The 25,662-nt window shown below is 35.4% G+C and overlaps 1 protein-coding gene and 1 pseudogene across 1 annotated transcript in view; both read left to right on the top strand.

Annotated features, from left to right (window-relative positions):
• Positions 1-25,662, top strand: part of MTA1 (metastasis associated 1) — a 138,245-nt gene that overhangs the window by 94,682 nt on the left and 17,901 nt on the right. The window contains exons 11-16 of the mRNA XM_044664721.1: positions 1,196-1,311; positions 1,937-2,099; positions 2,447-2,634; positions 5,880-5,969; positions 18,764-18,916; positions 20,313-20,348. Coding sequence (XP_044520656.1) covers positions 1,196-1,311; positions 1,937-2,099; positions 2,447-2,634; positions 5,880-5,969; positions 18,764-18,916; positions 20,313-20,348 — 746 coding nt within the window. The remainder of the gene's footprint in view (positions 1-1,195; positions 1,312-1,936; positions 2,100-2,446; positions 2,635-5,879; positions 5,970-18,763; positions 18,917-20,312; positions 20,349-25,662) is intronic.
• LOC123237659 lies at positions 26-841 on the top strand (annotated as a pseudogene).

Genomic DNA, 25,662 nt, shown 5'->3' with positions numbered 1-25,662 from the left:
TCTTTCTCTCTCTCTTTCTCTTCCTGTCTGTGGAGTACCTGTTTGCGCAGGCTTCGGTGTAAAGATGGCTAAGTCTAAGAACCACACCACCCACAACCAATCACGAAAATGGCACAGAAATGGCATCAAGAAACCTAGGTCACAGAGATATGAGTCTCTGAAGGGTTGATTCCAAATTTCTGAGAAACGTGCACTTTGCCAAGAAACACAACAAGAAGGGACTGAAGAATGAAGAAGATGCAGGCCAACAATGCCAAAGCCATCAAGGCCCGAGCAGAGGCCATTAAGGCTCTGAGCACCAAAGCCTCCAAGGCCAAGCTCCTCAGGCCCAAGATCTCCAAGGCCAATGCCTGGCATGCTGGCCACAAGATGACCACCAAGTGTTCAGGCCCGAGGTTGGCATCAAACGTCCAGGCTCCAAGATCACAAAGCTTGACTCCAAGATTGCCAGAACCACTGACCCCAAGAATACCAAGCCCACTGATCCCAAGGCCTCCAAGTCCACTGTCCCCAAGGCTACCAAATCTGGCTCCAAGGCTACTAAATCTGATACCAAGGTCACTAAAGCTACCAAGTCTGACACCAAGGTCACCAAGTTCAATCCCAAAGCAGCCAAGGCCACCAAGTCTGATTCTAAGGTTACAAAGCCCAGCGATGCCAAAGTTGCTAAGCCTGCTGAGTCCTCTGACTCTAAGGGCGCCAAACCAAAAGATGCTGGGGCTAAAGCTTCTAGTCCCAAGCCTTCAAAGTAGATGCTTCAGGACAGAAGGACTTGTTTAAACCCTAAACCACCACTTTTTCTCAGCCAGGGTATGATTATTCACTATTTTGTACAAATAAAGGAAATAGTGAGTCAAAAGAAAAAAAATGATGGAAATGAAATTTGACTTTAAGTCACGTGCACAAGTGACACAAGTTTATTAGAAATGAGTCTTTTTTTCTGCAGTTGGTTTAAGTAGATTTTCCCTTTATCTTCCCAATTGTATATGATGAAATTTTAAATTGGTTTAAAATTTTTTTTCTTTAACAATCTTGGCATGTGTGCGTAGTTATCTTCATGTATTATTTTGGGGGCTTTTAACAATTGTCATATATGCTGGAAAATGGATGTTAGGTTTGAGGGCTGTTTTATCCGAGTTAAAAATGGAAAATCAAATGTCATTTACAATGACTTCCTGTGTTTTTTTTTTTTAAGTAACAAGCCAAATCCAAATCAGATTAATGTAAATAATGCCAAGGCTGGTGTTGTAAATGGCACTGGAGTACAGGGTCAGAGCCCAGGAGCTGGCCGGGCCTGTGAAAGCTGCTATGGTAAGTGCCTCAAGAACATAGCCTATCTATGATAAACTGACAGTATAGTTACCTTTTTTTCCTTTGCAGAACAAACCTCCTAAAGGTATCTTGTTTGGTTTAGTTTCTGTTTTTGTTCAATAGAAAGATCATTAGGACATAACATATATTGGAAGGAGAGGGGAAAAGAGAAATGAAAATAATTGAGAATATGAGCATCTGAGTCTCTTACAGGCCTAAAGAAATTACTATTAAGTAAACTCTTTAGAGGCATTAGATTCTTTATAGGGATATTGGTAACTAAAAACATACTGTAGAGAGTCTCCTAGATGATAGGTTGCAAATGTGTTAAATCTTACTAGGAATTAATCTGATGCCAAGTGCTGAGACATCAAGAAAACTGTTACTTCGATATCATTTTATCATATATTTTTATTTTATTTTTTCTTTTTAATCTGTTTAGTGGCAGAAATGATGCTAATACTAAATTTCTAACAATTTTTTCCTTTTGTTTTTAAGGGTTTTGTTTTCCTCAGAGCAACTAAATGTTTCTTTTTTGTGTGTGGGATGGCATGGGTAATCTGTAAATGGTTACTGAAATAGTTCCACTTAAGAATATATATATTTTCAACTTTGTTATCCATAGCCACACAGTCTTACCAGTGGTATTCTTGGGGTCCCCCTAATATGCAGTGTCGTCTCTGTGCATCTTGTTGGACATATTGGAAGAAATATGGTGGCTTGAAAATGCCAACCCGATTAGATGGTGAGAGACCAGGACCAAACCGCAACAACATGGTATGTGGAGAGTAAATAAATGCATAAAAGCAAATGGTCATTGGCATGGATACTCAGTTGGTGCATATGGCAGCGGTTCATTTCTATGCAATGGTTTGTTATTCTTGAAGAAACTTTAGAACTTAGAAATTCTCAAATACAATCATAGAAGTGTTGAATGTTGTGAGGAGCCTTAGAGAGCTTTTAGCCCAATGTATTATGTTGTATATTTATGGTTTGAATGACCAGAATGACTCAAGTTTTGCCAAAAATGTTGTCCTTTTCTAGTGAAGATATTAATATTTGTAAATCATCTCCAGAGTGAGATTAAACCCCATATAATATTTTGTGTCTGTGTGTGTTCCTCATAATTATAGAGTCCTCATGGTATCCCTGTGCGGAATAGTGGGAGTCCAAAGTTTGCTATGAAGACAAGACAAGCCTTCTACCTACATACAACCAAACTGACAAGGATTGCCAGACGCCTCTGTCGAGATATATTGCGTCCTTGGCATGCAGCAAGACACCCTTACATGCCTATCAACAGCGCTGCTATCAAAGCGGAATGTAAGATTTCCTTAGGCTTCAAGAGTTTAGCTAAATCTCTTAAAAAAAATTTTTTTTCAAACCTTTACCTTCCATATTAGAATTAATACTGTGTATTGGTTCTGAGGCAGAAGAGCAGTAAGGGCTAGGCAATGGAAGTTGTGACTTGCTCAGGGTCTCGCAGCTAGGAAGTGTCTGAGACTAGATTTCAATCTGGACCTCCTGTCTTAAAGCCTGGCTCTCTGTCTACTGAGGCACATAGCTGCTCCCTAAATATTTCTTAACGTTATTTACAAGTCATAAAAATTGTCTGGCTATAATTCTTTGTGTGAATAGAACTGTTTTTCCATCTTCTTTGTTCTAATTCTAATATTTTCCACCTATAACTTAAGAATAGAAGGTTTCCCTACTGAAGGGAAGGAACATTCCGTGATAACTCTTTGCTAAATATTTATTGTTTACTTTAAATTATACAAGAACAGTTAATGGGACTTTTCATTTGATGTAACTATTGATAATTCTCGAAGATGATGAAGCCATGTAGAGGAAAGGATCACATAAAGTTTCAATTAAAAAGGATTCCAGAGGCTATTTAGTCCTTTCCACATTCATATAGGGAGTGACCTCTTATTTATTGAAAATCCCTAAGGATTTATAAACAAATCTTAACTTAAAGGACTATTGAGGGGACCATTACCCACAAAAGTAGCCATTTTTTTATCTAATTGTTAATTTTCCTTGCTTTGAGCCAAATCTGTTTCTTTACAGTGTTCACTCATTGTCTTAAGTCAAAAATAACAAGACTCCTTCTTTTCCATGATAGACTTTCAGAAACCTAAATACACCTATCATTTCCTAAGTTTTCTCTTTTCCAAACTAAACATTCCTATTTGCTCTGCTAATCCCAGTACATGTAGTAAGGTCTCTATTTCCTTATATTCTTATTTCCCTTCTCTGGACATGTAGAGTTCTAATACGATCCTAATTTGAACAGAGTAGATTCAGTCACCTCCATTGTTGTGCTTAAGTTTCTTAATGCAGCCTAAGGCTACATCACAGTATTGTCATTGAACCTAAAAACTTCAGATCTTTATCCAAAAAGCTAGATAATCTTGCTGTACCTTGTTCATCTTCTACCTGAAAAGCTGATTTTCTGAAATCATATTCAGTTTTACATTAATCTGTTTGAAATTTGATCTTATTAAATGATCCATTATTATAGCTTATTAAGACAATCATACAATACAATGTCTATTCCTCCCATCTTCATGTCTCATTCATCCAGGTCATTGATAAAAATGTTAAACAGCACACAAGCAAAGGCGACAGATCCCTGAAGTACTCCATTAGAGGTAAAGGCAAAATTCCTACCAGTTAATATTTAAATCTGGTCATCCAACCAGTTCCAAATTCAAATAACTATACCATTGTCTAGCCCCGTTCTTCCTATTTTGTGTATAAAGGCAGCATTATAGTTTATCCATTACTTTTCTAAAAAGCTGTGTCCATAGCTTTCCCTGATTTACCCATTAACCCTCCTAGGAAAGAACAAAGTTATTCCAGGATGACATGTTCTATTTCTAAATATTTCATACCTTTCTAGAATCTTTCTAGGAGTTAAATTTAATCTGTTGGGTAATAAACACTTCCCCCTACCTTTTTTTAAAAATAGAGCTACATTTGCTCTTTTCTAAAACATTCTTTGCTGTCTTAAAAAGACTGACAGAACAGTAATCATATACACTAATCTTTCAGTGTTCTTTAAGATACTTCTTTTGGACTTGGTCACTCAAACTTATTAAGGGTAACTAGTTTTATTTATTTATCTTAGGTAACTAATTTTTCTTGGAAAAGGGAACAGAAATAAAAAGATTTTAATTCTGCTTCTCTGTATGTAGCAACTGTTATTTTCATTGGTTGTTGTTATTCCATCCACCCTACACAATACTATTAATGTTTTGGTCTTCCTAATGCTTTTGTTGTCCTTATGTCCATGACCAGCCTCAGCTTATTTTAAATATTTGCCATCCTGAAAACTTTTCTTACAAGACCTTACTACTTTTTGATATTAATACTCTTTTAATTTACCTTTGTTTTCATCATTTCTTCATAAATTTTTTCAAATCTAAGTTGGTTTGTGGTCTCCCATGAAAGTCAGTTTCTTGAGTTTACTTTCTTTTTTCCTCGTAATTTTTCCTCTTTTATTTAGAATTTTATATTCTTGAGAGTTTTCCATTCTCTCTGGGATGACTGTACTAGCGGAATTTTGTACTATAAAATCTTATTTAAACTTTTTAGCCTTTTCAAGCATACTCTCTCAAAATCTAGGGTGCGTATCAGATTATTTCTTCTTGTCCTCTCTTCTTTCACAGATTGTAAAAGACGGCAGTCAATCTCTGATCCATTTTTGATGAAATGGCATCATTTCCACTTCACTGATCATTTTTTCCTTTTTCAGAATTAGGTCCAAAACAGCAGTTGAAGCAATCTAGAGTTTATTAGCTACTATGCTTTTAGCACAGTAGGAACTCCAGAAATTGTCAGGATAACTATGTCAGGCTTGTGATCTTATTCCCAGGAACTTCATCTATTTTCTTACTCTGTTTCAATAGGTCTATACAATATTCTCACATGAAATATCACGTGTATAGATCTTTACTTAAATGTTCTCTACCATTTCTCATCTTCTTATACCTTACACTTTCTCCCCACCTCCCTCTACATACATTTTGATCCAGTGACACTGACCCCTGACTGTTCCACAAACAATATATTCCTCTATCTTTGGGCTCCAGGCATTTTCTCTTCTTGTTCCTCATGCCTTGAATGTTCTCACTCCTATTCTCAACCTTCTGGCTTCCCTGGCTGACTTCAAGTCCCAACCAAAATTTTACCTTCTTAATTAATTCTAATGTCTTCCCTCTGTTAATTATTATTTCCTATGAATCTTATGTATAGTTGTTGGCATGTTGTTTCTCCATTTAGATTATGAAGGCAGTGACTATCTTTTCCCTTCTTTGTATCCCCAGCCCTTTAGTTCAATGCCTGGCACATAGTAGGTGCTTTATAAATGCTTATTTGTTTAACTGACTACCATTCTTTCTCATTCCAATTCTTTAATCTCCTAATATATATATTTTCTCAAAATATAGTTGCAAATCAATCCTGATATGAATTATTTAATATCATAGTTGGTATAATTGAATAATAGTAGAATAAACATATAGGACATCAATATATCTAACTGTCAAATATTGTCTTGACAGGTACTGCCCGATTACCAGAAGCCTCCCAGAATCCTCTGGTATTAAAACAAGTGGTACGAAAGCCTTTGGAAGCTGTGCTCCGGTATCTAGGTAAAAGTGCTGCTGGGAATCTTAGTATTTCCTTAATACTTAAAGCTGAAGAGATTAAAAGGTTGGAAAAATAACTTCCATCTCCCAAGTTTTCATTTTACCTAAGGTCTTCCCTTTCAAAAATTCTCAGAAAGAGTATAGGGGTAACTTTTTCTTTCCCAAAGCAGTCCATAGAAAGACTTAGGGTTTTTCACATTCTCCTAACTCTTCATAGACTTCTTAATTCGACATATATTCAAGAAAAGATCAGAGCGTGCTGACTCAGAACTTAGCAGAAGCATTCTCTAAGTTTCATTGTTATTAGTTAGACTCTTATAGTTTGATTCCCATCCAAACAATGAGTCAAATAAAATTAGCTAATTGCCCTGGATTTGCTGAAAATGAGCTAACATATTTGCACTTGGTACTATGCCTATCACTTTTTCTGATATATCACAAAAAGGGCTTATTTCCATAGAGATGGAAAAGCAGGAGAGCCAACACCTTAATATTTTTTTATTTATTACACACATACACACACACCCCAATTACATGTAATAACAAATTTCTACACAAATTTTCCTAAGTTATATGATTGAACTTATCTCCCTCTTTTCCCTTCCCCCTCCTGATGCTGGTTGGTGATTCATTATACATGTATTATCATGGAAAACATTTTCCATATTTTTTGTTTTTACAAAACAAAAACTCCAAAACATAAACCCAAATAAATAATTAAAGAATCATACACTTTCACCTGCATTCTGATTCCCAGCAGTTCTTTCTCAGCAGATATATCAGATTATTTCTTCTTTTCCTCTCTTCTTTCACAGATTGTAAAAGAGAGCAGTCTTTCTGAACCCCCTGGCTGATGAAGTGGCATCATTTCTACTTCATGATCATTTTGTCATAAGTCCCTCAGAATTGTCCTGGATCATTGTATTGCCAGTAATAGCTAAGTTTAGGGATAGCTGGGTAGCTCAGTGGATTGAGAGCCAGGCCTAGAGATGGGAGGTCCAAGGTTCAGATCTGGCCTCAGACACTACCTACCTATTTGACCCTGGGCAAGTCATTTAACCCTCATTGCCTAGCCCTTACCACTCTTCTGCCTTGGAACCAATGCATAATATTAATTCAAAGGTGGAAGATAAGGATTTCTTAAAAATAAATAAATAAAACAATAGCTAAGTTTATCACAGTTGATCATTTCACAGTATTGCTGTTATTGTGTACAATGTTTTCCTGGTTCTGCTTATTTCGTTCTACATCAGTCCATGACAGTCTTTGTAGCTCTTTCTGAAATCATTCTGTTAATCATTCTTAAACAGCAAAATAGTATTTCATAACCATCATATACCATAATTTGTTCAACCATTCCCCAATTCAGAGACATCCCTTTAATTTCCAATTCTTTGCCTCCGAAAAAAGAGCAGCTATAAATATTTTTGTACAAGTAGGTCCTTTCCCCTATCTAACTCCTTAATAAAGAATAAAAGACCAGAAAAACTTTGAATGTAGTGAATCTGGGCTTTGGAAAAAATGAATGGTAACAGAAATCAGATTAATACTAAATTACATGAAGAAATGTTATGTGCTAGACATTACCTTATCAGGATTTAAGAGGCTTAGATTGGCCAGATACTTGATATATTTTGCCATAATGAAATCCATCCTAAAAGTTTTCTGATGCTGCTGCATGTTGTGGATGTGACCCTGGGTTTTTAATGGTTATTCCAGTTGAGCACAGTGTCTGGTATTTCCTAACACATTAGCTGTTCCAACTTCAAGTAAAGTTACAGGACCAGAGGTACAATCCATTTAACACTTGTATACTGATCAGTATACTGATATTTTGCTATAATTTTGGTCATCAGGCAATGATATTTTTTGATTATGGGATTTCATGAAAGCCCTTTCCTACAGTAGTAGAAAAGGGCCGGGTTCAATTGTGCATATATGATGAAGGTACTCATTTGGACTTTGAAAATTACTTTTTAGATTTTTTTTTCTTTTGAATAGATGTGAGTTTTATTTCTCAGATTGTATAAGCTTCTAGTAAAAAGAGTCTCCCTTCTCTGATTTGGAGCAACTTGTTCTCATTGATTACAACTTCTTCATGCCTTTTCATCATATATTCTATACTTCTTGCCTATATTTTTCCTAATTCCACAATAAAGGATTAAAAAAATTACAGGAAAATTTGCTCCGTTTCTTAACAGTTTGAGATTATAAAAGGTAGCACTTTTACTATCTAATTGTGGCTAGAATGTCAGATTTGGAGTTAAAAAGGACCAAATTTCAATCTTGTCTCAGACATTCAGTGGCATGATGCTAACAAGTCACTTAAATGTCTCTCATCTTTTGTTTCCTTATCTGTAAAAAAGGGATAATACATAGCTGGCCAAAATGGCTACCTGAATGGGAGATACACTACCCATTTTTCACAGACTTTATCCGTCAAGACCCTGAAGTTGACACCAGACCATTTAATGAGCAAGAAATCCACTAAGACCCCAGAACTGCACAAGAACGTCAATAAAAAACCCAAAGACAATTAGAAAGGCAGCATGAGTACAGGGCATAGCACTACTGAAGAGCAGCCAGAGATATATGTAGCATGCCCAGTTTTGTGTATGGAAGTGTGTATGGAGGTAACAGCAATCACAATTCAAAACTTACATAATAAAGCCCTGACAGCTCTACCAGGCAGCAGACAAGGATCTGAGCATAACTCTGCTCAGATCAGACCAGGGTTCACCAGGCCATAAATCTATAATGTTCCCAACACTTACAACTAAGTTGCTTAAGAGGACCTTGAAAATTCATCATACTATACTTCAAAAATCCAAGTGGGCTTAACCCCAGTAGAATCAAGATCATCCTAGGCACTGTGGGGACTATAACCCACCTAAAAGCCCAATGGGGTCTGGTCCTAGCACAGAACCCTGAGTGAGGAATTACAGCTGGAGAGAGGGGTAATCCACCAACAAAATTATTACAACTCTAGTAGTAGACAGTAATTCCATAGAACAACTAGAACAAATGAAACAAGATTAAAAATGAGATGAAAGTTGTAGAGGGAAAGAATTAGAAGGAGAATTAATAGTTTAGAAGAAAAAGTGGTAAATGTTACCAAATACTGGACTTCTTGGAAACTAGAAAGACTAAACAGAAATCAGCAACTTTGTAATACAGCAAAAAATAACAGAAATCAAAAATTGGAGAAAAAACATAACTATAAAAATATCTGCTATAACTATCCTGGAAAAGAGGTTAAGGAAGACTGCAGTTTATTTTCTGAAAGGAACCCCTAGGAAAGTCCCAGAAATATTATAGCCACAATCCAGAACTTTGACATGGGAGAAAAGATGGCACAAACATCCAGAAAAAAGCACTTCAAATGTCAGGAACTCACAAGACATGAAAGCTTCTGCTAAAAATGAAAGGTCTTAGAATACAATATTCCAAAAAATAAATGATACAGAGACTTGCAACCAAGAATAACTTACCCTGCACAAAAGCTCAGTATAGTACTACAGGGGACAAATGGATCTTTAATGGAATTGAGGAATTTAAAGTATTTCTGATTAAAAAAAATTTTTTAAGAACAGAGATAATTAAGAACTTGTATAAAAATACAAGAGTCCAAAGAAACCTCAAAAAATGCCACGTATGCTACAATTAATATGACAAGATTCTTAAAAATTTCAAATCCTGGGTAAGAAAGGAAATGTCACTGGTCTTTCAGGTGTATGAACATCCTAGCAGGCAAAGAGATATGGCTAACAGCATGATTGTATAGACTTCTGGGCATTGTAGTCTAAAGGGATGATATATAAGTTCCTGTTTTCTGAAGGAGAGCAAAAGCATGAGAGCCCAGGAAGAAGAGGCTTCAGTTTTTATTTCAAAGAGTTTCAAAAGTCAGTAAATAAAATATTAAGTACCTACTATGTGTCAGGCATTGTACTGAGAGTTACTACAGTATTGCAATGACAATTTGAGAAAGAGAAGTCTTTGTAAGCATATTGCAAAGCAACTTCAGAGACTAGTGTCTCTGTGTTGCAGGTGAAAATAGCCACTGTTTATCAGAAAAAATTCTTATGGATGGAACAAACTAATTGTCATGCCTTGAGATCAGTGTTTCCACTGCAAAGGCTTCAGTTACCTTTTACCTCCCAGATTTCTCTTTTGAAATAGTTTCTAATTTCCTGTTTTTTAATCAAAAGATATTTTCAACCATAAAATTAAGTAATTAAAATGGAGGTAATAATAGCACTTAGCTTAACACATATAAATGCTAAGTTATCAATTGGCCTCTCTCCTTTTTTGTTCACATATGTTATTGATATCTTAGGATATTTTTGATGTATCAGTTCTCTCTTGGTAACTTGACGTATGCATTTTTCTGTTACTCAGAGGATGTTATAATTTTGAGAGCACATCACACTGTTACCTGTACTGTAGCTTTATATTAGCACTAGGATTCTTCAAGTAATTCAAGAAAAAGATGGACTTCTGCAGCACTGAACAACTTATGATCACTAAAATCACTATCTTCCTACATGCAATCTGTGTTATCTCTTCATTTTTATTTGTCAAACCAGCTCATCATCCATCTGTAGAACTTTTCCTAGGTAAATGTACAGAACTAATTAAGTCTTCATCACTCTTCTGCTTGTTAACCTGTCAAATATTAATTTTCATTTCGCCATCTCTCATGTGTATGTGTTCCATTTTGCCAATATACTTAGAAACACTTACAAATGGTATCTTAATCATATTAAAATATGGTGGGACTGTCTCTTCCCTTATATTGTTCTCTTTGTTTGTTTTTTCTTTTTTCTCATATGTAAACAAAAAAATTTAACATTGATTTTTTTCTTTTTCAAGAGTCAGATTTTCTCCCTCCGTTCTATCTCCCAACTCATTAAGGTGTTAAATAGTCTGATATAGTTTATACCAATGCTTTAACGCATATATATTTCCATATTTGTGTGTTCCATGAAAGAAGCATATCACATACAATGAAAAACTTATGAAGCAAATAAAGGGGAAGATGGCTTGCTTTGATCTGCAGTCAGACACCAAAAGTTCCTTCTTTGGCTGTGAATAGCATATTTTTTTTTTACATTTTAAATTTTATTTTTTAGAAAAATTTTCCATGGTTACATGATTCATGTAACTTTCCCCTCCCCCCCCCCCATAGCCAACTCGCATTTCCACTGGTTTTAACATGTGTCATTGATCAAGACCTATTTCCATATTATTGATAGTTGCATTGGTGTGGTCGTTTCGAGTCTACATCCCCAATCATGTCCGCATTAACCCATGTGTTCAAGCAATTGTTTTTCTTCTGTGTTTCTACTCCTGTAGTTCTTCCTCTGAATATGGATAGCACTCTTTTCCACAGGTCCCTCAGAATTGTACTGAATCATTGCATTGCTGCTAGTACAGAAGTCCATTACATTCGATTTTACCACAGTGTATCTGTCTCTGTATACAATATTCTTCTGGCTCTGCTCCTTTCACTCTGCATCAGTTCCTGGAGGTCATTCCAGTTCACATGGAATTCCTCCAGTTTATTATTCCTTTGAGCACAAAAGTATTCCATCACCAGCATATACCACAATTTGTTCAGCCATTCCCCAATTGAAGGGCATCCCTTCGTTTTCCAGTTTTTTGCCACTACAGAGAGCTCAGCTATAAATATTATTGTATAAGTCATTTTCCCTATGATTTCTTTGGGATACAAACCCAGCAATGGTATGGCTGGATCAAAGCGAATAATCAGGGGTCCCTTATGGATGTCTTGGGAACTTGCTATGCTGTTAATAGTTTAGTCCTTCATAGATGATCATCATATAATATAGTTCTGTTACTATATACATTGTTCTCTTGGTTCTGCTCACTTTGTATCAGTTCATATAAGTATTTCCAGGTTTTTCTGAACTCATCCTGTTGTTCTTCATCCCTTGTGGTGCTATAGTATTCAATTACAACCATATCCCAAAACTTGTTCATCCATTCTTCAAATGATGGACAACCCTATAGTTTCCAATTTTTTTTTTACCACTAAAAAAAGAGCTGCTAAAAATATTCTTGTACAAATAGAATTTTTCCCTTATCTCCAATCTCTTTGGGATACAGACCCAATAGTGGTATTGCTAGGTCAAAGGGTATGCATAGTTTTAAGGCCCTTTGAGCTTGGTTCCATATTGCTCTCCAGAATGTTGTATCAGTTCACAGTACCACCACTTTGATTTTTAAAAAAATGTGACCCCCCCCCCATTCTTTATCTCACATCCTCCTTTCTTTTCCTTCTCTTTGAGAAGACAGGCAATTTAATATAGGTTATACATATTCAATCATGCAAATATTTCCATATTACCCATGTGGCAAAAGAAAACAGACTAAAAACCCATGAATATTAAAGTTTAAAAGTTTGCCTCAGTCTGTATTCAGAGTCCATCAAGTTCTTTTTCTGTAGGTAAATGGGATTTTTCATCACAAGTCCTCTAAATTTTTCTTGGATCATTACATTGCTGAGAATAGCTAAATCGTCCACATATCATCTTACATTATTGCTGTTCCTGGGTACAATGTTCTCCTAGTTCTACTCATTTTACTTTACATAAGTTCAAGTAAGTCTTGCCAGGTTTTTCTGAAAGTTTCCTGTTCATCATTTCTTACAGCACAATAGTATTCCCTCACAATGTTAAGCCATTCCCCATTTGATGGACACCCCCTCCATTTCAATTCTTTGCCACCACAAAATGGGCTGCTATAAATATTTTTGTATATATATACAGTAGGTCCTTTTCCATTTTCTTTGATCTCTTTGGGACACCAATCTAGTAGTAGTCTTGCTGGATCAAAGAGTATGCAGTTTTATAGCCTTTTGAGTATAGTTCCACATAGCTCTCCAGAATATCTCTCCAACATTTGTTTTTTTCTTTTCTGTCAGATTCCATGCCCTTCTAATTAGTTTATGATAGTCACCATTTTGTCTAAATCATATAACAATTTTTACCTTATATTGATACATGGTATGAAATATTGATCTATACCTGTTTTTTGCCAAACTACTTTCTAATTTTTCCAGCAATGTTTGTGAAATAGTGAGTTCCTACCCCACCAAATCTTGACTCTTTAGATTTGTCAAATACTAGATTATTATGGTCATTCACTACTGTGTTTTATGTATCCAATCTATTCCACTGTTACACTACCCTGTTAGCCAGTACTAGATTATTTTGATGATTACTACTTTGTAATGCAGTTCATGATTGGTACTGCGAAGCCACCTTCACATTTTTTTTCATTGATCCCCTGATATGCTTGACATTTTATTCTTCCAGGTAAATTTTGCTATTTTTTTTCTAACTCTATAAAATAATTTTTTCCTAATTCATATGTCTCTGAATAAGTCAATAAATTTAGGTGGAGTGGTCATTTTTTAAAATATTGGCTTGACCTACCCATGAGCAATTGCTATTTCTCCAGTTGTTTAGATCTGACCTTATTTGTGCAAAAATTGTTTGGTAATTGTGTTCATATAGTTCCTGGATTTTTCTTGGCACATAACTCTCCAAGTATTTTATATTATCTACAGTTATTTTACATGAAATTTCTCTTTCTAATTCTTCTTGCTATACTTTGTTGGTAACATATAAAAATGCTAATAATTTCTATCAGTTTATTTTACATCCTGCAACTTTGCTGAAAAAGTTATTAATTATTTCAACTAGTTTTTTAGTTGATTCTCTAGGGTTTTCTAAATATACCATCGTATCATCTACAAAGAGTGATCGTTTTGTTTCCTCATTAACTATTCTTATTCAGTTTCTCTTTCTCCTCTAGTTGCTATAACTAACATTCCTAGAACAATATGTAATAACAGTGATGATGGGCATCCTTGCTTTACCTCTAATACTGGAAAGGTTTTTTGTTATTCTCATTAAAGATAATGCTTGCTGATGGTTTTAGATAGATACTACTTATCATTTTAAGGAAAGCTCCATTAATTCTGATCTTTCTAGTTTTTTTTTTGTTGTTGTTGTTTTTTTAAATTTTAAACCCTTAACTTCTGTGTATTGACTTATAGGTGGAAGAGTGGTAAGGGCAGGCAATGGGGGTCAAGTGACTTGCCCAGGGTCACACAGCTGGGAAGTGTCTGAGGCTGGATTTGAACCTAGGACCTCCTATCTCTAGGCCTGGCTCTCAATCCACTGAGCTACCCAGCTGCCCCCCTTTCTAGTGTTTTTAATAGGAATGAGTATTGTATTTGGTCAAAAGCTTTTTCTGTATCTATTGAGATAATCTTATAGTTTTTGATGTTTTTGTTATTGATAATCCATTATACTGATAGTTTTCTTAATTGTTTATAATTTCTGTTTCTTCTGTTAATTTATATTTTTGTAAATATTCATCCATTTCACTTGAATTGTCAGATTTATTGAAATATAATTGGGTAAAATAGCTCCTAACAATCCTTTAATTTCCTGTTCATTGATGATGTATTCACCCTTTTTATATTTGACACCAATAATTTGGTTTTCTTTTTTAAAAAAATCAAATTAACCTATTATTTATCTTTTTTTTTTCATAAAACAAGTTCCTAGTTTTATTTATTAGTTTAATGGTTTTCTTTTGATTTATTTTACTTTCAGGATTTCTAATTTGGTGTTTAAATTAGAATTTTTAATTTGTTCTTTTTCTAGTTTTTTAATTTGATACCCAGTTCATCAGTCTGCTTTTTTTTCTATTTTATTGATGTTAATTATTTAAACATAAATTTTCCCCTAAGTACTGTTTTGACTTCATTCCATAGATTTGAGTTTTAGCTCATTGTTGGCATTCTCTTTAATGAAATTATTAATTTTTTTCTATTTTTTGTTCTTTGACCCACTGATTCCTTAGGACTAAATAATTATAGTTTCCAATTGATATGTAATCTATGTTTCTACATAGATTCTACATAGATATATTCCACAATTCTTTGTGAAATATAATTTTTACTTTATTTATGGTTTGAAATGCTGCATTTAATATTTCCGTTTTTCTATATTTGTTTGTAAGATTTTTATGTCCTAGCACATGGTCAGTTTTTGTTTAGGTGCCATGTACAGCTTAGAAAAAGGCATTCTTTTTCTATTTCCATTCCATTTTTCTCCAGAGGTCTGTTATTTCTAACTTTTCTAAGATTCTATTCATTCTAACTTTTTTCTTGTTTTATAGTTAGCTTTGAGAAGGGAAAATTAAGACTTCCCCACTATTATAATATATAGTATAGGAAATGCTTTGTATTTCCTCTTTTAGCATGTATATTTACTTTTGATATTAACATCATTATCTATGTTAGCTTTTAACAAAATGTAGTTTGCTAGCTTGTCATGTTTTAATTAGATCTATTTTTATTTTTGCTTTTTTCTAAGATCATGATTGCTATCTCTGCCTTTTTTTTATTTCAGCGAAAGCCAATAGATTCTACTCCAGCCCCTTATTTTTTTTTTTTTACCCTTAATTTTTGGTGTATTGTCTTATAGGTGGAAGAGTGGTAAGGGTGGGCAATGGGAGTCAAGTGACTTGCCCAGGGTCACACAGCTGGGAAGTGGCTGAGGCCGGGTTTGAACCTAGGACCTCCTGTCTCTAGGCCTGACTCTCACTCCACTGAGCTACCCAGCTGCCCCCTTATTTTTATTCTGTAAATATCACTTGTTTCAAGTACATTACTTGTAAACAACAAATTGTTAGATTCTGGTTTTTAATCCTTTGTGCTACCTGCTTCCATTTTGTGTATGAGCTTATCTCATTAACATTCATTTATGTTTATTAACTTTATATTTTCCTCCATCTTATTTTTTTCCTGTTTATCCTTTTCTCTGTCTCTGACTCTGTCTCTGACTCTTTCCCTTCTTTCCTCTCTCCTTCTCTTCCCTCCAAAGTCTGGTTTGCTTCTGACCACTTCTATAAGCCCCCTTTCCCCTCCTACTTCCCTGTAGAGTTAGATTTTTATACTCAACTAAATGTGCATTTTATTTCTTCTTTAAGCCAGTTCCAATGAGTATATGATTTAAGCATTACTTGTCATCCCCTGATCATCTCCATTGTGAAAGCTCCTTTCTTTCATACCTCTTATGTGAAATAATTTTCCCCATTCTTCTTCTTCCTCTCCCTTCTACTATTACATCCCTTTTTCTGGCCCCTTTATTTTTTTGAATCATCCCATCATAATCAATTCACACCCTGTCCTCTGACTATATATACTCCTTCTAACTGCCTTAATAATGATAAATTTCTTAGTACATGTAGCACCTTCCCATATAGGAACATAAACAGTTTGACCTTATTAAATTTCTTATTAGTTCTCTTGCACATTTACTTTTTAATGCTTCTTTCTTCAGCTTTTGCCTTTTCATCAGGAATACTTGAAAGTCTTCTATTTCATTAAAAATTCATTTTTTTCTCCTGAAGGAGTGTACTTAGTTTTATTGGATAGATGATTTCCTACTTGTAATCCTAGATCCTTTGCTTTCCAGAATATCAAGTTCCAAGCTCTCTGATCCTTTAATATGGAAGCCACTAAATCTTGTGTGATTTCAACTGTTTCTTCCTCATTGTTTGTAATATTTTCTCCTTAACCTAGGAACTCTGAAATTTAGCATTTCTCAGTTTTCATTTGTGGATCTCTTTCAGGAGGATTGGTGGATTCTTTCATCTTCATTTTTATCTCCGATTCTAGAATATCAAGGTAGTTTTCCTTGATATTTCCTTGATAATTCCTTAAAAGATGATGTTTAGGCTCTTTTTTTTATCATGGCTTCCAGATAGTCCAGTAATTCTTAAGTGGTCTCTCCTGGATCTTTTTTTTCCAGGTCAATTGTTTTTCTAATAAGCTTATTCACATTTTCTTCTATTTTTTCATTCTTTTGACTTTGATTGTTTCTTGATTGTCATTAACTTCCACTTACCCAATTCTAATTCTTAGGGCATGATTTTCTTAACTGAGTTTTTGTACATCCTTTTCCATTTAACCAATTCTACTTTTTAAGAAGTTCTCTTCCTCAGTGAATTTTTGTAATATCTTTTTTCATGTGGCAATTCTGCTATTTCTTCCCATCAGTGGATTTTTGTGCCTCCTTTATGAATTGAAGTATTCTGCTTGCTGTCTGGTCTGTGAATGACCACAAGCACTCGTTTCTGCCTTGGAACTGTGACCACAGAGTCACTCACTTCCCCTGTGGTTATAAGCAGTGATGTGTGCCAGTACTTCTCCTCACCCTGAGACCCACCCAGAACTGTGTGACCTGAATCTATGTTTGTGCAATGCAACAGAATTCTGAACCCAGAACCAGTAAAGGTACTCCTGTAATCTCCTTATGAGCAGTTGGCCAACCCTTTTACTGTCAGTGGGCTGAGACCCCTGCAACCTTTGATTCAGTCTCCCATAAGGCCTGAGCTTGCCTGTATTGATGGGGCCTACCTTGGTGAGGTAGTCAGTGCTCCACTCCCACTCCAGTGCCACAGACTCTTCTTGCTGACCTTTTAAGTTATCTTGACCTGAAAAATTATTTCACCATGTCTATTTGTGGGGTCTGCCATTCCAGAATTCATTTTGAGGTATTATACCAAAGTTGTTAAGAGGGTAATTTAGTAGAGATCAGGCCAATCTGTGTACCTTCTCTACCATCTTGACTCTACCCTCTTTAAGGCAATTTTAAAAAGGTTTACATTTTCTTACCAAAAAAGGAGAAAGAGAATTATTAGGCATTTTTAGAACACATGATAAATGTGTCAAAAGCCTACTACAAAATACTTTTGGAACAAGCAGACAACATTTCACATAGCCAAAGTAAAGGTTGCTAAATACGTACTCACCTTTGAATTTATTAAATGTAACTAAAATTTATTTGCCCCAATATGGAAACTACAATCCATGAGTGGAATCAAGAGGCTCTTATGGATCATATCTATACTCATCTAACAATATGTCAACAAAGAAGCATCAAAAGAATGGCTGAATCTTGCAAATTTTGTTTATGGAAATGGAGGACTTCTGATTTTATTTCAGGACTGTTGATGCCATATTTATATAACTATTAAAAAAAGGATCCCAGACTTATGTACATTATACAGGAAAATGGAAGGAAGCAGGGAAGGAAGGACTATGCAACAACCAAGACAAGCTATAAAAATTTAGTACTTTCCAAATACCTTGCAAGTCTACAAGGTGACTACAACTAGGCATCATAAGCTCATTATCTTGAATAAACTATGACAAATGTGGCTATCTTTGGCTTACTTTCAGAAAAGCTATAACTTCTGTCTTCTCCAGCCTTCTTCCTTTCCTCTTCTGCTCCTAGTTTTTCTTGAGGTTTCTTGGAAGATTCTCTGTTCTCCCCAATCTGTACTAGTACCTAGAGTCCCCAAAGGTGGTCAGTGTCCAAAGAGATCTGTTGGGCATTGGGAAGATGGTCAAAACAATGGGCCTTAGCCTGGGCTCAGGGCTGCAGGCCTGCTATTTTGTAAGAAGATGCCCAAGAAATCACCTTTGATTGGCCTCCATGAGCGTGGCAGTGTTGTACAGGTAACTCCAGATGGGTTGATATAATGCACAAGCCTGTTCTATCAAAACCAATGACAAATCTCCATATTACAAATATATAACTCATAATATCTGAAATTTCAATAAATAGGCTACCTCTTCTCCCTTTTCAGTATAAAATTCATACCTTCCCTCTGGATGATTGGGTACGAACTTGTAATTTATTTCTCAGTCATTTAGTAAACTACTTTGTTGTTTTTTTTCCCCACAGAGACTCATCCCCGCCCTCCTAAACCAGATCCCATAAAGAGTGTGTCTAGTTCTCTCAATAACCTTACTCCTGCCAAGTCAACTCCAGTCATTAATAATGGGTCCCCAACCATCCTAGGCAAGAGGAGTTATGAACAGCACAATGGCATGGATGGTAAGTATATCTATGATTTTAAAGGGTTTGGAACTGGCATGCGCCTCATTGTCATTTGAACCTTGAGGTTATTCATTTAGGGTTTGCTTTCCTTTCTTAGCTTGGTTTCATTTTGATTAATGACTTTATCATTGAGCTAAGGAGCGTCACTTCTCTTTTATCGTAGCAATTGTCGATGGGGAGATATCCCTGCCACCTCTCTCGGGCTTTAAAGTAGCATGCAGATATTCTCACTTCAGTTGGCCTAAAACAGGAGTTCTTATCCTGGGGTCCATGAGCATGAAATAATTTTATATGTGTGTGTGTGTGTGTGTGTGTGTGTGTGTGTGTGTGTGTGTGTGTAAATATACACACATATTTTTTAAACTGTCTTTTAAATTGGCTTTCTTTATAAATCTTTATATTTTATTTCATGCATTTAAGAATATTCTTCACCAGAGTGCCAAGTGGATAATATCAAAAGATTAAAAACCTTTGCTGTGGAGTATTTTTCAATTGGCCTTTAACTCCTCTTTAATGTTAGGCAAGTCAGTTCACTGCTGAGTGAATTGACTCATTTCCTTATCTGCCAAATAGTGATAAAAATACCTATTCTGTCAAAGAAGCAAGGGAGAGAATAGGCATTTATATACTGCCTACTATGTGTCAAGTACTGTGATAAGCACTTTTTACAAATATTATCTCATTTAATCCTCACAACAACACAGTTGAGGAAACTGAAGGAAGCAGAGGTTGTTTACTCAGGTCACATAGCTAGTATCTGAGGCTGGATTTGAACTCAGGTTTTCCTTAACTTTATGCCTCCAGAATTAACTACTATGTCTCCAAGAATTTCTGTGAATATCAAATCATCAGAATTTTAGCCAGCCTTACAGAATTTCCGTGAGGATTAAATGAGAATCTCAGTATGAAATTGGTTATCATTATGACTGTCACTCTCTTTTAGAGTGTCAGGAATAGATAAACAAGACATATCTGTGGAGGAGGAACCCTGGGGATTTATACTCAGTGGGCCAAATGCCACCTTTAGACCATGTGAATTCTCAATTTTGGAGGGTATTATATGTGACATGCAAGAGAGGAAAGTCCTTAACCTCTCTTTGTAAGTGTAAAACAAGACCTAACTAACTGCTGGAGACAGGCAGAAAAATCATTGTTTCCTTGAAATGCTGAGGTACATTCAAAGTGATCAACCCTGGCTGTGGCCAAGGCCCTTTTCATGTTGTCTTGGGTATATTGACTATAAGCCAACATGCTCAGTATTAGAGACCCTGGCTCTAATTCCCACTTGTATCCTTGCTGTCCCTGTGAATTACACTTGTTAAATGCAGTGTCATTGTTGGGTTTGTTGATGTGGTATTTTTTTCTCTTTTTCTGTTCACCTGTGCTTTGTCAGGCAACATGAAGAAACGCCTTTTGATGCCTAGCAGGGGTAAGACCTCGCAGCTGTGCTCAGCTGGTGCTAGGACAGTGTGGTCTCAATCTCATTTGTGGCTTCTCTAGCTGGCTTGTCTGTGCTTTGTGGCTACTAATGCTATGTGTAAATCTTGTCTTGGTAGCTAAATGTCCTTTGGACAATATCTGCATTGATGGTCCACACAGATGGGACACCAGGCTGTTTGCCTCCCTCCCCTGGAGGGACATTACTGGGATTATCTGACTTCTTGGAAACCCCTCCTCAAGTATGAGTCAGACAATTAAATTTTATTTTATTTTAGTTTAAATGACAATCTTAGTTTTAAATCTCTTAAAATTAACTTTAATGAATTTCATAGCATCCCATGAAATAATTTAAGACATTCGAGGGTATTGCCTAACCCAGAGTGACATTTGGAAAGGAAGAAGGTAACTACTTCTCTGAAACCAAAAGAATTGCTAGGAGACTAAATAGTCAATACCAGGGATCCCCTCACTCTAAGACAAGGGAGTGAGTAGCCTGCTTTATGCTTTCTTTTTTGAGGCTAGTTTGTCACTCTTTTAGTCATTCTCATTTGCCTGGTAGTTAGAATGCTGAGATCACTAAATAAGTTAAGTGCATAGGGCTACATCTAAGTCCTGTGTCTGGACCACATTTTTGGCTTATTCTGCTACTTTGGGAGCTTCCCTTCATCCCAGCTAACACAACTCTGGCTCGCTTTTGGGGGCTGTTGGAGACTTCAGCATCTACCATAGTTGGGCTTCAGGGACTTAGATCCTCTCCTTGGGAAGGCCAACTAAGCCTTCTGCATACTTATCGTCTTCAAGCACACTAACCTTGGTCACACAGACATAGCCCTTTATTTTCATATGGGACCTCTTTGCAGGTACATATCAATAAGTAGGAAGTAGATAAGCACTTTTGAGGAATAGTTTCCATCAGGGAAATGTAATCCTGATGAACTCTAGGCATCAAAAAAACTCCAAATCATATGCTCATGTGGACCATTTCAAAAAGGATATTGTCTGTGTGCTGTTTGCAGCGTGCTGTGCTGGAGTGGGTGCCAGTATGCATAGCTGCCTGCCTACCCACCTGCCTTTCTGTTGTGTATGTACCCACATCACCATTGTGATATGAATGATTGGCATGTTCTTCACTCCTGCATGCCAGCTCCTAAGGTCGTCTCACACTGTGCTCTAAACATCTTTTCTTCGATCCTTCTAATGTGAGATGCCAGCTGGGGTATCTTCATTTTTTACCAACTAATAAGTTAATAATTAGGTTATTCAGTCAGAAAGTAATTGGATTGGAGTTTTAATATTAGACAACTTCCTGGGATACCCTGACCATTTCTAGGGGCTTTGTGTTGGCATGTCCTCCTTATGCACTTTACACTATTATAGGAACATAGTTAGAGATTGTAGTTATGATGGTAGACTTTACAGTGTGGCAGCAAACCATCCAAACTCTCATAGTACAGTTCTGAAAAGGAAGACTAGCGTGGTGTATATTTAAGCTTAAAATTGGCACAATTCAGGTTCTAGTTTTTTAAAGACTTTAGATTTGCTTTGTAAGTTTCTATTTGTGTTATCTGAGACTATTCATTTTCTGACATTTGATCAGCCCTCCACCTAAAGAGTTATCTATCTTCTACTAATCATCTTAAACTCAGAAATCTTTCCTCTTTCAAAGTTGTTAGGATCTTTTGGCTTCTACCACCTACTTATCTACCCACAAAAATAAGGCAGTGGTTGTGATCCAAAAGGCTTGAGGATTAAGACAGATTGCCATGATCTTTGGGGACTTCTTCCAAAAGTTATTTGAACTATTTCCTTTTATAGTTAGCTTAATATAAATAGAATCTATTGAGAAAAATCAAATTAACCAAACTTTGTAGGTATGCTCACATGGGAAGCTTCATCCCTTGCTCCCTTGCATCCCTTGTAGTTTTTCATATACAGTGTATCCCGGGTTTAGCATAGTCCATAAACTTCATTCTTGATGTTGGTGTGCAAGAACACTTTATATCCTCTGAGAGCTCATAGTCAAATAATTCAACTATGTATGGGCACAATGAGAAAACTAACTATAGAAACATTAAACCCAAACTCACAGGGCTCATATAATTTTTGCATCTAATACAATGGAATGCTTTTAAAAGATGGGGTAGAAGTGAGGATACTGTCTATGGGAGCCTAACCAGGATTACAAGTATCCTACAGAACAGGGCTGCAGAAACAAGATGTTTGGTTTTTTAAAAGAGAAGACTTGAGGAGGATATTACTGTCTCCTGGTGTTCAAGGGGCTATCATGTGGCTAGGATATTAGACTTATTCTCTTTGGCCATGACAGGAAGAATCAGAAGGAAGCTGGTAGAAGCAAGAATTTAAAGAGATAGACTTCATCCAGATGTAAAGAAAAATTGTCAGAGAATTAATGTTCTCTAAAAGTGTTAATGGGCTGCTCAAGGAAGTAGTGGGTTCACTGTAACCAGATGTATTCAAGGAGAGGCTGAATAGCCCTTGTGTCAGATATTACTTAGGGAACTATGAGGTCCCTTCCACCTGAGAGATTGCAATTCTAAGGGTGGAATTAAAAGTTGGCCGAGTTCTCAAAGTAGAAGCATTCTAGGAGAGAGATCAAACCCAACTGGAACTTATTGGAATAATGTATACTCTTGTGTTGAAATAAGACTTTTTGTTTTTAAAACAATACTAAGGTGAGGTCCATTTATTGCTAAGATTTCTAAAGTCTTAAAAAAAAGAGAGATAATGATTAGATTTTGCCAAAAGTCTTTTAGTTTTGATGGAAATAATCATATCATTTTCATTATTTATATGGTTTTTTATATTTGTATCTGATTGCTTATGCTAACTCAATCTCGAATTTTTTTACAAGCCTAATTTGGTCATACTGTATAATCTTTCTAATATATATATATATTTCTAATATATAGGAAGTAGCTTACTTCCTAACATTTTATTTAAGAATTTTGTGTCAATGTTCATTTAGAATATTAGCCAGTAGTTTTCTTTTTTCCTGCTTTGTCTATTCCTGGATTAGGTTATCAAGACCATATTAGTATCTTAGAAAGATACCTTCTTTTGCTATTCATGTCATACTGGAACTATTCTTTGAAAATGTGATGTAATTCACCTGTGAATCCAACTGGTCCTGAATTTTTTCATTAAGGGTTAATGCTTCACCTAATTTCTTTTCTAATATCTGATCATCTAAATAATCTAATTTTCTTTTGTTACTCTTATTATTTTATATTTTCCTAAATATTCATCTATTTCTAGTTTTGTTAGCATTATATTTGGGCAAAAGTTTCTGATAATTTCACAAGTTTCCTCTTCTCATTTTTGATATGAGCAAACTGGCTTTTCTTTTTTTTAATCTAAAATTAAGCAATTCTAACCACTCAATAAGACAAGAAAAAGAAATTGAAGAAATAAGCATAGGCATAGTAAACAAAATTAATGTATTTTGTAGATGAAATGATAGTGTACCTAGCGCAACCCTTGAGAGTTAACTAAAAAAAAATTGACAGTAATTTCAGGGCAGCTAGATAACACTGTGGATAGAGTGCCAGGCCTGGATTCAGAAGGACCTGGGTTCAAATTTGACCTCAGCTAGCTGTGTGATCCTGAATAAGTCACTTAACCCTGATTGCCTAGCCCTTGCTATTCTTTTTTTGTAATTGATCCTAGGACTTAGTTCAAGGCTTAAAAAAAATAAGCAATAATTTAAGCTAAGTCGTAAAATGTGTAAGAAAACAAATAATCTCTTCTCTTATGTGCGCGCACACACGAAAACTCAAGAAGTGTTAGAAAGAGAAATTCCATTCATAATAACTACAAAAGCGATAGTATATTTGAATTCATCTGCTAATGTGCAATCAGGCACAATACACATTTAACTATAAAACATTCTTTGCAGAATTAAAGACATTCTTAAATAATCAGAGAAACAGTTATTGTTCATGAGTAGGTTGAGCCAATATAATAAAAATTACAATACTTTTAAAATTAATTCAATTATCCAGTGCTCTACCAGAGGAATCCTCACAGTAATATTTCCTAGAACTAGCCAAAATGATAAGGAATTTCCTATGGAGAAAGAAAAGGTCAAGAATATCAAGGGTAATAATGAAAAAGAATGGAAAAGTAAGGGAGTCTGGTCTCTCAGTACCAGATCTCAAGCAGTAATTGTTAAAAATTATTTGCTACTGGCTTAAGAAATAGAGCACTCAGTCAGTGGAAGTATATATATATATAATACATAGACATAGTAACTTAATGTTTCAAAAACCCCAAGACCAGTTATTTATGGAATGACTCAATATTTGACAGAAGCTACTGGAAAAATTAGACAACAGTCTGGAAGAAATTAGATTTAGACCAATAGCTAGCACCATAAATCATGATAAGCTACAAATGATCATATGACCTAGAAGAGAAAATCATTTAATTTACAAAGCAAAAAGCTACCTTTCAAATCTATAGATAAGAAAAGATAGTTCATGACTAAACCAAGGACAGAGAAGATCACTCAAGATAAAATGGACTGTTTTGATTATAAAATGTAAATGTTTCAGCACAAACAAATCTGATAAAGAAAATATTGGAGGGAAAGTAGGGAATGTTTCCAGAAGTTCTCCAGAAGTAACGAGGGAAAACAGTTTTAGTAACATGTTTCTCTGATAAAGGTCTCATTTCCAAGATAGATAAAAAGTTAATTCAGCCTGATAAGACCAAGCCAATAGACCAGTTGTCAAAAGATATGAACCAACAATTTTCAGAGGAAGAAATCCAGGTTATCAGTAACCATATTAAAAAATGTTCTACATTATTGATAGAGAAATGCAAATTAAAGCAGATTTGAAGTTCTACTTCCTGCCTATCAGAGTAATTGGAAAAATTGTGGTAAAGTAGGTAATACTAGTATACTTTGGTGGAGCTGTGAATTGTTCTAGCTATTCTAGAAAGAAATTTGGAATTGACCCTTGAATATTTCCAAACTTTGCCTAACCTTTGAAACTCAGTGATAACAGTATTAGTCCTAGACTCCCAAAGAAGGAGGGGAATGATCTTTATGTACAAAAATATTCATAGCAGTTCTTTTTGTGTTAGCCAAAAATTGGAACCTATGACAATGTTCTCTTATTAAAGAAGAGCTAAATATTTGGGATATTGTGCCATAAGAAGAGAAAACATCTTTATGAAGTAATGCAGATTGATGTGAGCAAAACTAGAAAAATATGATATAACTTTGTTAAGAAAAATAACTGTAAAGGACTTTAGAACTCTGATCAACAAAATGACAT

Source organism: Gracilinanus agilis, chromosome 2, assembly GCF_016433145.1.
Source record: "Gracilinanus agilis isolate LMUSP501 chromosome 2, AgileGrace, whole genome shotgun sequence".
In the NCBI taxonomy this organism is placed as follows: Eukaryota; Metazoa; Chordata; class Mammalia; order Didelphimorphia; family Didelphidae; genus Gracilinanus; species Gracilinanus agilis.
The sequence above is the reverse complement of the archived record's forward strand: the minus strand, read 5'-3'. Positions and strand labels throughout refer to the sequence as shown.